Genomic DNA, 12,394 nt, shown 5'->3' on the forward strand with positions numbered 1-12,394 from the left:
TGGAAACAGACCCAGAGCTGCCAGAAATGCATTGATGTGGAGATGCCGGCGTTGGACTGGGGTGAGCACAGTAAGAAGTCTTACAACACCAGGTTAAAGTCCAACAGGTTTGTTTCAAACACGAGCTTTCGGAGCACGGCTCCTTCTTCAGGTGAATGGAAAGGCTTGTTCCAGAAATGTTTATATAGACACAGCTGTGTCTATATAAACATTTCTGGAACAAGCCTTTCCATTCACCTGAAGAAGGAGCCGTGCTCCGAAAGCTCGTGTTTGAAACAAACCTGTTGGACTTTAACCTGGTGTTGTAAGACTTCTTACTGAAATGCATTTACATTGTGCTTTTAGCATTGTAAAACATTTCCGGGCACTTCATGGAAGCACAAGGAAAAAAGAAAATAAACACTGTGCAAGGTCAAGAGTTCTGATTAAATAGTTAGTCAATGTAATGGGTTTTATTGAAAGTTTTAAAGGAGCAGAGGTGGGGGTAGTGGTTTGGGAAGGGAATTCCTGAGAGCGGGATTAAGACATCTTAAGGCACAGCCACTAATCCTGGGAAGAAGGGGCAAATATGCTAAAAAGGTGGAAGTAGAAAATGAAGATGGCATATGATGGTGAGTTTTGGAGTATGTCACAATTTGCTTTCCATTATGTTGTACACTATATGTAGGGTATATCCCATATTTAATAACATTTATCTATTAATATTCATTCAGAAATTCATATACAAAAATATTTGAAGACTATCTGATGCAATCATGCAACATGATCAAGTGCAAATCAGTGCATTCTGCTTTATGAATATGAGAACGAAAGACTGATTAATCGGTTTATTGTATCAGTGGATGATATCAATCATCAGTCATATTGATGAGTGAAAAAGCAAGGCTGTCTCATAATATATGAAAGATACCAGAGGTCATACATAAAAGAATAGCAAATGAAATTTAGAATAAAGACAATTGTAACTTCTTAAATATTGTAATTAACTACTTGCCTGTTTTTCTAAATTTAACAGTTGCTGTTTGAAAGCCCAAGCCATTTTGGGCGACACATGTAAATGACTCATAATATTCTTCTTTGAAATTAGGAAAAAGTATTTTCGACTCATAATAGTTTCCTCGTTCGCTGTTGTTCCTCTGACTGGAAACAAATTTATATACATAAACTCAACATTATACAAGTTATAGTCAGTTCGAAGACAGTAAATGATGTGCTTGTTCAAACCCTGATAAAATTAGAGCTACATACCTATATTCAACTTGAAGATGGTTACTGAAATAATCTTCAATAAACTTATCCTGTACTGTCCAATAAATTAATGTTGTAGGTGGTTCACAATATCCTGTATATACTGTGCAAGATAAGTTAAATTTTGATCCTGAACAAACAAAATAGAAACATTCTTATTCACCAAAAGGTTGTAAATTGGAACTACACAATGCCAGATGCATTCTGGCCTGAACAAAATTAAATAAAGTTAACTTAATGAAAAACCTATATTCTGGCAAACAGAGGGAAAGTCAACACATGGACAGAATAAATGTCTAGAATTCACCTGGAAAATGCTTGAAGTAGAATTGTTATAATTTAACAAACATTTGTACACAACAGGATACCCGATCTGTGGAACTAAGGGCAGACATTTGTAACACCCAGCAAGCACATGATTGTCAAGTATGAATTTCCTCTGGGGATTGAGATAGGGTGGGGACTCTGGAGCGATGCACTGCAATAGGGTCAACTCCACCTCCAAGTGCGCAAGGCTCAGCCTGACGCAACTAAAAGTGGTACATAGAGCCCACTTAACAAGAAACCGTATGAGTAGGTTCTTCCCGGAGGTGGAGGACAGATGTGAACAGTGCCAAAGAGACCCGGCCAACCACGCCCACATGTTCTGGTCTTGCCCCAGACTTGTGGAGTACTGGGCAGCCTTCTTCGAGGCTATGTCCAAAGTGGTGGGGGTGAGGGTGGAGCCATGCCCGATAGTGGCGGTCTTCGGGGTTTCAGACCAGTCAGATCTATTCCTGGGGAGGAGGGCGGACGCCCTTGCCTTTGCCTCCCTGATCGCCCGCCGTAGAATCCTGTTTGTCTGGCGGTCAGCAGCACCGCCCAGAGCTGCAGACTGGCTGTCCGACCTCTCGGAATCTCTCCAAATGGAGAAAATCAAATTCGCCATCCGAGGGTCAGACGACGGCTTCCACAGAACGTGGGAGCCATTCATGCAATTGTTCCGGGACCTGTTTGTGGCCAACGTACAAGAGGAAGAATAGCCGGGTGGCCAAGAATCAGGGGAAAATGGACGGGAATTGGGGGAAGGTAGCCCGGGGGGGGGGGGGCTACGGGTTGGTTATGGGGGTTTGATAGCTAGCTAAGGACCAAAACCAAACTGTAAATAAATGCCTATAAACATGTGCCTCGGCCATATTGGGGAATGGGCAGCAGGGTAGCATGGTGGTTAGCATAAATGCTTCACAGCTCCAGGGTCTCAGGTTCGATTCCTGGCTGGGTCACTGTCTGTGTGGAGTCTGCACGTCCTCCCCCTGTGTGTGTGGGTTTCCTCCGGGTGCTCCGGTTTCCTCCCACAGTCCAAAGATGTGCGGGTTAGGTGGATTGGCCATGCTAAATTGCCCGTAGTGTCCTAATAAAAGTAAGGTTAAGAGGGGGTTGTTGGGTTACGGGTATAGGGTGGATATGTGGGTTTGAGTGGGGTGATCATGGCTCGGCACAACATTGAGGGCCGAAGGGCCTATTCTGTGCTGTACTGTTCTATGTTCTATGTATGCCGGCTAAAGGGGGCGGCCACAGTTGTTATTATGAAGATGCTTACCTGTAAATATACATGTTAATTTTTGCGTTTTTTTTTTCTAATAATTTGTAATTTGTTGGATATAAAATATGAAAACTCAATAAAAAACATTTAGAAAAATGTATGAATTTCCTTACACTGAAAATCAAAACCTACACAAACATTGAGAACCTAAATACACCAGTGAAACCATGAAAATTGTGACTTATTCTTCATTGCGTAATTGTTCTATTTCTATCCTTCTCTTCCCATATAGGTTGATTTTTTTCTGAGATAGTTAAAGTTCATGGGTTGCTGGACTGATTGCTGGGGTCAATCATTACTTCGTCCACAAGCAAAGTATATTTAAATAGTTGTAGCCAAGCTGGGCATTTGGCCCCAGAATGGTTTGTATTCAATATGTCTGGGGAAGCAGTTATAGCTAACAATCCATTCAACACCTTTAGCTGCCCAATGTGAACAGTTTTTAAAAATAAATTTGGAGCGCCCAATTCATTTTTCAAATTAAGGGGCAATTTTAGCTTGGCCAATCCACCTAGCCTGAACATCTTTAGGTTGTGGGGGTGAAACCCACGCAAACACGGGGAGAATGTGCAAACTCCACACGGACAGTGACCCAGAGCCGGGATCGAATTGGGACCTCAGTGCCGTGAGGCTGCAGTGCTACTCACTATGCCAGCGTGCTGCCTGTGAATAGTTATGATACCACCATGAATTGATTTCTTAGGGCAGAAGTTCAGTATGTAGGTGATGGTCTGGCTTGCCTAGCCAGTTGAAATTTGATCTGTTCCTCATGTTCCACTTTTGGAGAAAGTGATCACATCTTCCCTGGTCTGTCCTCAAGTTGTTGAGGGTTGTCCAGATTTTCCATGGAAGGTTCAAACCTGAGACTTCACCACTTGGGTTTAACACCAGGGGCTGTACCTTCCGAATGTCGTATCTGGGGGTTACTCCAAAAATACGCTGGTTCCATTCGTCTTACATCTCATGAACAATTTTCTTTTAAATTTATTAAATGGCTCCAATTTTCCATAGACCAGGTGATACATCTTCACTGCTGAACATACAACCAAAGAACTTGATTCTGCTTTCATTGAATGAGCACTTAAGTCTTTGCTTAAGGTGAGGCTGCATTCCCCAAGACATTGAATTAGGCACGCACATAGACATGTCTTGAGTTCACTTTCAGTGTGAATGTAGATGACAGTGTTACCACTCAATCTTTGAAGTACATACTGAATCACATACTCAAACACCTTAATTGCTGAATTGTTTCCAAAGTCGAGACTCTTGTATTGAAAAACCTCGATGTTGTGGAACTATGGGGCAGGATTCTCCGTTAGCCAACGCAGAAATTGGGAAAGGCGATTGGGTGGAGAATCGGTTCCGATGCCAAAATCGCAGCAGGTGCCGATTTGACACCAAATCACAATGCTCCAGCACCTCAACAGCGGTGTCAATGGATTCCAGAATGCACATACAGTAGACAACGTTTGCATATCATTAGCAGCTCGACCCGGTATTCTCCAGGGCCTCTCTGATTCTCCGCCTCGGATAGGCCAAGTTCCTGATGGCATGGTTCATTTGTGCTTTTAAAATTGTGAAACTGGCGTGGCAAGTGCTGAGCGAGAGAGAGAGAGAGAGAGAGGGGGTACGGAAAGTGTCCAACGTCACCATAGTTTGCTGACAATTGTGCCACTGGCCACGGGTCTTCTGCCAGGGCGAGTAGTGGAGGGTGGCCAGGAGGTGAACTGTGGGGTCGGAGTGGATGGGCATGGAACACCGTTGCCACAGCCGGCAAGGCAGCCATGTAGCTGCGCACACCGCTAACAGCCCACATTGAACTTAGTGCCATGGGTCTTATAGGTCCCCCCCCCCCCCCCCCCCCTCCCCCCCCCAGGGCACCATGCCTGGTGCCCTCTGACCCCAGTGGACCCATCATCTATATGGGCATGCTCCAGCACAACCAGTCCCATCTTGTTGCCTGGGATGAGTGTGCGCGGGGAGTATAATGTGTATTTGCGGCTGCAGCTTGTCAGCCTCCCAAGTGTCAATCACGGACCCGGCAAATCCCACACCATTTTTCATTGGAATCGATTGTGTTCCACCTGGCACCAGTGCTAGCCCCTCAATAGTAGCAGAATCGGTACAAGTGTGGTACCAGTTTTCTGTCGTGAAAGTCCATGAATTCTGCGTTGGTGTCAACACTCAAGTCTCAGAAACAGAAAATCCCACCCAAGATACTTTGGTTATTATCTAAGTTTGATTTGATAGTATTCTGCATAGAGTTTAAGTTTAGTGAAGTATTCAGCAACATGCAAATTCGATATAATCAACAACTATGGGTGTCAAGTATCTTTCTTGCTATATGTCTTGGCTTGGTAGCCATATATTAATACAGGCTCTAATCTGCCTCACACTTTTCGGTTCTTTGACAACTTTTGTGGATGAGATCCAAGGGGTAGGTTTATCTCCAAATTTGTTAAAAATGTCAAGGTCATGCGGATGCTGAAATTCTTTGTCTGCTTCCTGACATGAAATGGTATTCACCACATTGATGTGTGACTGGGGGCACGCTGGTCTACTTGGAACTTGAATGTAAAACCTTTCAGTCTGCCGAACCAGTGAAGCAATCAATATACAATTCAAGGATGTTGTTGGTCTGCATAGGAATCATGTGTGTGACTGCAATCATGTGCACGTCTGTTGCTGTGTGGAAATGGATAGGTGTATCATGTGTATTTGCTGATATGACAGAATATAGCATTCATTGTAATGCCTTTGAACGAGACTGGCATTTCAAAAGTTGAGACTTTTCAGTGTGATTGGATTGGATTTGTTTATTGTCACATGGACTGAGGTATAGTGAAAAGTATTTTTCTGCATGCAGCTCAAACAGATCATTTTGTACACGAAAAGAAAATACGTAATAGGGCAACACAAGGTACACAACGTAAATGCATAGCCACCCGGTGAAGCATACAGGAATGTAGTATTAATCAGATCAGTCCATAAGAGGATCGTTTAGGAATCTGGTAACAGTGGGGAAGAAGCTGTTTTTGAATCTGTTAATGCATGTTCTCAGACTTTTGTATCTCCTGCCCGATGGAAGAAGTTGGAAGAGCGAGTAAGCTGGGTGTGAGGGGGTCTTTGATTATGCTGCCCATTTTCCCAAGGCAGCGGGAGGTATCGGATAGAGTCAATGGTTGGAAGGCGGGTTCATGTGATGGACGGTATTCACGACTCTCAAAGTTTCTTGCGGTCTGGGGCCAAGCAGTTGCCATACCAGGCTGCAATGCAGCCAGATAGGATGCTTTCTCTGGTGCACCTGTAAAAGTTGGTAAGGGGAAAAAAATTGTATTTCTTGATTTACAGAGAATGGGGCAACCCTGAAATTGTTAAATCTTTTGTCCCCCATGATATTCACAATTCCTCGTTTACCTAGGAAAGCATCTGAAAGGTCACTGTCACACGTGACTGGTCGTTGCATCCGAAAGAGAACACAATTGTATATTCAGGCTCATCCATCTCTCCATTAGTTACATGTTCTCGCCTTTTTGCTGTGGTACACATACGGGGTACCTTTCTGGTGGTATTGAGTAATTGAGTAACAAACATGAATTATCTGATTGGATTTCCACAAGCTTTGCAATATTCATCAGTAGCAGAACACCGTTGCCCGGTGTGGCTAAGCGCCACCACCGTGAAAACACCGTTTTGGACAAGTCACAACTCTGTTGTGAGTGTTGGCATGTGGGCAATGAACAGTGCTCACAGGAATTGGGTGTGGTAGTTACTTTTGGCAGCCTCAACTTCAGTAACTCTGAAACCAATAACAATCCAATCCAAAGGGTGGCACAGTGGTTCGCACTGCTGCAGGACAGCACCAATGACCTGGGTTCAATCCCAGCCTTGAGTAACTGTGTGGAGTTTACACATTTTCCTTGTGCCAGCATGGGTTTCCTGAGTGCTCTGGTTTTTTCCAGTCCAAAGATGTGCATTGGCCATGCTAAATTGCTCCTTTGTGTCCAATGATATGCAGATTAGGTGGGCGTTGTGGGGGTAGAGCAGTGGAGTGGGCCTATGTAGGGTGCTCTTTTGGAGGGTCGGTGCAGACTCGATGAACCAAATGGCCTCCTTCTTCACTATAGAGATTGAATGATAACAACTAACATGTTTCTTTAGTGCTTTTCAATGAAGTTGACGAATGACAGCCCTTGATTATTGTGTTTGATTTCCCATTCGAGGAGTTGAATGTCAAAGTCACTCATTGCCTCAAACACAATATTGGTCAATTGTCTCACCTGCTTCCTGCCTCAAGGCATGGGATTACTATCCCTTCATTCTCCCTGATCAGATGAAGGACAAATTAACCCACCCTGGTAAATTTGCAACATATTCTAGATCTGCCCCAGATAGAGAGCATTTGCAATATTTAATTAGATATGGTTATGGTACAGGGATCAACTGAAATATATACAAGACAGTCCGAACAAGCTCCAGAATATTCAATAATAAAAGAATGTAAAAAGCTTACTAAAGCATGGTGACATCCTTGTCAAATCTCCTTTTACTCGCTAGTTTCACCTCTTATCTAGTCTGTCTAGGTTTTTTTCTTTGACAGCACTGAGCAACTCATCATTCTCAATGATTGAAATCTCCATTTCAGATAACCTGATTCTTTCACCCGAATTAATGATCATCCTTTCCACTCTATAATTCTCCTTCCATATCAGTTCATCTACATCTATTTATAGTTGCTTCAATCTTGCTCATGGCCTCACCACTCCTGATGTCTCCAACGTCATTACCATGGGTGACAGGGTAACACAGTGGTTAGCACTTCACAGCGCCAAGGTCTCGGGTTTGATTCCCGTCTTGGGTCATTGTCTATGTGGAGTCTGAACGTTCCCCGTGTCTGCGTGGGTTTCCTCCGGGTTCTCCAGTTCCCTCCCACAAGTCCCGAAAGTCGTGCTGTTAGGTAATTTGGACATTCTGAATTTTCCCTCAGTGTATCCGAACAGACGCTGGAGTGGAGTGTGGCGACTAGGGGCTTTTCCCAGTAACTTCATTGCAGTGTTAATGTAAGCCTACTTGTGGCAATAAAGAATATTATTTTATGCATCTCTCACAGCAGCCTTACCCACCTTCCTTGCTATTTCCTTCTTCAGTTACCTTGAAAACAAATTCTCCACTGAATTTCATGGTGTTTAGAGTTCAAAAAGCACTTAATAATCCATAAGAGAATTGAGCATCTCAAAACAATTCTTCAACTTGGACTGAGAATCAAACATACCTGTGAAATTTCAGACATATATTGCTACATGGCTACATACGTTTCCTTAACAGGCTCAATTAAATAAGAACCATATGGTGGCATCCAATACTATTTCCTCAAACATAAAATCATTTGCTTCTAAACTGGTGGCCTGCTATAATTTATATCCAAAATAACTTTGCGAGCTAGGCTTTTCCAGGGAGTGGGATAAAGAGCATTCCGAAAGGAGCCAAAACAAATAATCAAAGTGCAATAAAAACAGCCTTGCCTATTTCTCAGAACGAAAATAAACTTACCAGGTTTTATTTCAATTGTACCATTTTTTGGATGTAGAATCTTTGGGCCAACACTAGCCTTGCAGCCTGTGAAAATAAAAGCCATGCTGTTAGCAAAATAATAAAGTGGGACATTTTGAGAAAACTGTATTTGATTGACAAAGTCAAAAATGCAATTATGTTTTACAATTCTCTGTAGATATAAATGAGGGGTAAACCTTAGGATACTCCACCATAGATTATTACTTTATGCTATATTCAGCCTGTCAGAGAGGCACAAATTGGTGATGAGAAACTAATCTATTCCAGTAGGTGGTGGTATTGTTTTGTTAAACAACTATCTGCTGGAGTCAATCATTTCAGTACATTCTAATGGTTAAATATTTATACATGCATTCACCAGAAATATTTTTTAATTATGCATTTAATCCATTAAATTGTTCAGATGAATATTTAATTCTATGGAAACGATAGTGTCTGCACCAGCCGATAAACGAGCAATCCAACCTAATCCCACTTCCTCGTACTTGGACCTTAGCTCTGCAAGTTACAACACTTTGGTGCACATCCAGACACCTTTTAAATGTGTGAGTTGACGGAAATAATTTGCAATGCTAAGTTTAGAAAAAATGAAATTTAAGGGTTTAATGTTTCAACTAGAAAGTACTAATTCTTGTTGTTTACAGTACCTTTTTGGCTGAATTTTAAAAAAAAAGTATAACAAGAGTAAAGAATTTAAATGTGGAAGTGAAGAGTACAGTGGTTTTTTGTTACCATCAGAGAGTTGGTCATTTTGGTGCATTTGACAGCCATGCAGAAGTGGTGTTATATAATCCATAATCTTTATTATTGTCACATGTGGGCTTATATTAACACTGCAATGAAGTTACTGTGAAAAGCCCCAAGTCGCCACACTCCAGCATCTGTTCGGATACACGGAGGGAGAATTCAGAATGTGCAAATTACCTAACAGCACGTCTTTCGGGACTTGTGGGAAGAAACCGGAGCACTCAGAAGAAACCCACACATACCACGGGGGGGGGGGGGTGCAGACTCCGCAGAGAGTGTTACCCAAGCTGGAATTGAACCTGGGACCCTGGTGTTGTGAAGCAACAGTGCAAACCGCTGTGTTACTGTGCCATAACAAATACGTGTTGTAACAATAGTCATTTGCTTTCTAAGGGCTGCCTCATGGTGCCGAGGATCCAGGTTCGATCCTGGCCCCAGGTCACTGTCCATGTGGAGTTTCCGCATTCTCCTCGTGTCTGCATGGGTCTCACTCCCACAACCCAAAAGATGTGCAGGGTAGGTAAATTGCCCACGCTAAATTGCCCCATAATTGGAAAAAAAAAATTTGCTTTCTATCAGAAAGCATTACAGTGATAGGCAAAAAAAAAACTTAATTTGAAAGTTTACAGCATGCATTTTGTTAACCAGCTATTGCAGTATTTACACTCATACATTTTACATAATTTTTCCAAAACAAACATATTGGACGCGATTCTCCGCACCCCACGCCGGGGGGGGGGGGGGGGGGGGAAATCGCAAGAGGGCCGGGCGAATCCCGCCACGTCGCCCTGGCACCCCCCGCGATTCTCTACCCCCCCAAATGCTGTGTCACGCTTTGCGACAGACCGCTCGGAGAATCGCCGCTCGCTGTTTCTCACGGCGACTCTCCGGCCCGGATGGGCCGAGCGGCCTGCCGAACCTGACCGGTTCACACCTGGTTGCTGCCAGTGTGAACAGCGCGCAACCGGTGAGTGTGGGGGGCGGAGGGAGGATCGAGCACCACGGGCGTGCTCAGCAGATGTCTGGCCCGCCATCGGTGGGTGCCCACCGATCGTCGGGCCGGCGTCTCTAAAAGACGCACTCTTTTCCCTCCGCCGCCCCGCAAGATCAAGCTGCCATATCTTGCGGGGCAGTGGAGGGGAAGACGGCAACCGCGCATGCGTGGGTTGGTGCCAGCCAACCTGCGCATGCTCGACTGACGTCACTTCGGCGGCGCCGGCCGCGCCAGTCCCGGCCCGACGCTTTGACGCGAGCGTCAAGGCCCGGCGCGCGGAATAGGGGACGAGGAGCAGCCTCCGACGCCCGAGTGAAACACTCCGGGTTTCACTCCGGCATCGGCTGTTTGTCTCCCGATGGGAGAATCCCTCCCATTATCTTGTAACACAATAAACGTACCTTTAACATCAAAGTCAATGGTTTTTGTCGTTCTATATTGTAAACCATTATGCACAAACCACAGTTCACACACATAGCTTCCTGCATCTGATGGTTCCACATTTATTACTGTAAGTTGGTGGTCACCTTTATGGTAGATATATTTTCTTCCATTCGTAACAGGCTCACAATTCTGCAAAAACACAGCAAACACAATTACAGGCGAATCCCGTTTTTACATAATACTAATTTACCACAAATCCTCATTTTCTCAACAAGTTTGCAAACTTGAAATGGAATGTGGCTGTTCATCTCCTTTCCGTAGTGGGTCAATTTATATTGGCTGAAACATTCAAGTTATAGTCGAAAACGTACTTCCGTACTTTAAAAGTAATTGAGAGGCTGTCAGCTTCGCTGTTGAATTTACTATAGGAGCATTTGCTTGGCTAAAATGATTAAAGTGATGATATTACATAGATGGTATTGTTCTGTAGGAAATGCCATTTACAAGAAGAATGCAACTTCAATCTGGCAAATTTAGGAAACTTTGCTTTTACCTTTGGGTAAACTTTGGGTTTGCACTGGAGTGCTGAGCTTGTGGCATTTGAGTGCTACAGTGAGAGTTTGGTGACTGAGGGAGTATAAGGGTTCATTTTTATTTAAAGTCTAGTATTTCTTTTATTTAGTTAATTAACTTAAAAGTTGCTGTTTGGTCTATAAGAAGGTGAATTTTGAATCAGCTTTAAACAAGGTTCTACTTGTACTTACTTGCATCTGGAGCTTGTTAATTAGTTAATTGGATTAGGCCAGTTTTCAGAGGCTAGAGTCACAGTATAAATAGGAGCTAGTTACAGTGTAGACTTTGTTTGCACTGGAGTGCTGAGCTTGTGACATTTGAGTGCGACAGTGAGAGTTTGGTGACTGAGGGAGTTAAGTGAGGAGGGAGTAAGGTGCTCCTTACATTTCATTTCCTATATTTATCAAAGAGCGTGAAGGGAGCCAGGAGTTTAGAGTACAGCTGACTGGAAGCAGAGTCGGAGGGCGGAGGTCCAGTTTGTCTACGGGGCAGCTATATTCTGTAAAGTAAGAGGGGATGGAGGCCAGGGCAGTTGCATGCTCCTCCTGTAGGACGTGGGTGGTGAGGGATACCACTGGTGTCCCCGCTGACTATACCTGCGGGAAGTGCACCCAACTCCAGCTCCTCAGAGACCGTGTTAAGGAACTGGAGCTGGATGAACTTCGGATCATCCGGGAGGCAGAGGGGGCTATCGAGAAGAGTTACAGGGAGGTAGCCACACCAAAGATACTGGACAAGAGTAGCTGGGTTACAGTCAAGGGAAAGAAAACTAACAGGCAGACAGTGCAGGGATCCTCGTGGCCGTTCTCCTTCAAAACAAGTATACCCTTTTGGATGCTGTTGGGGGGGGGGGATGACCTACCGGGGGAAGGCGCCAGCGGCCAGGTCTCTGGCACTGAGTCTGGCTCTGGGGCTCAGAAGGGAAGGGGGGAGCATAGAAAAGCAATAGTAATAGGAGATTCAATGGTTAGGGGAATAGATAGGAGATTCTGTGGTCGCGAGCGAGAGTCCCGAAAGGTATGGTGCCTCCCGGGTGCCAGGGATGTCTCGGATCGTGTCTTCAGGATCCTGAAGGGGGAGGGTGAGCAGCCAGAAGTCGTGGTGCACATTGGTACCAACGACGTAGGTAGGAAAAAGGGTGTGGAGGTAATAAACAAGTTTAGGGAGTTAGGCTGGAAGTTAAGGGCCAGGATAGACAGAGTTGTCATCTCTGGTTTGTTGCCGGTGCCACGTGATAGCAAGGCTAGGAATAGGGAGAGAGTGCAGTTGAACACGTGGCTGCAGGAATGGTGTAG

General features: G+C 44.3%; 1 protein-coding gene across 6 annotated transcripts in view; it reads right to left on the minus strand.

Moving 5' to 3' along the window:
• Nucleotides 1–12,394, minus strand: part of LOC119977556 (interleukin-1 receptor type 1-like) — an 83,290-nt gene that overhangs the window by 20,057 nt on the left and 50,839 nt on the right. For 5 of the 6 annotated variants that reach the window (XM_038818633.1, XM_038818628.1, XM_038818630.1 and 2 more), the window contains 4 exons: nt 10,544–10,715; nt 8,381–8,446; nt 1,249–1,378; nt 995–1,140 (listed from right to left, as the gene is read on the minus strand). In XM_038818633.1, coding sequence (XP_038674561.1) covers nt 995–1,140; nt 1,249–1,378; nt 8,381–8,446; nt 10,544–10,715 — 514 coding nt within the window. The remainder of the gene's footprint in view (nt 1–994; nt 1,141–1,248; nt 1,379–8,380; nt 8,447–10,543; nt 10,716–12,394) is intronic. The other variant, XM_038818632.1, reaches the window with a different exon arrangement.

The sequence above is a fragment of the Scyliorhinus canicula genome, chromosome 14 (genome assembly GCF_902713615.1).
Source record: "Scyliorhinus canicula chromosome 14, sScyCan1.1, whole genome shotgun sequence".
NCBI classification, from domain to species: domain Eukaryota; kingdom Metazoa; phylum Chordata; class Chondrichthyes; order Carcharhiniformes; family Scyliorhinidae; genus Scyliorhinus; species Scyliorhinus canicula.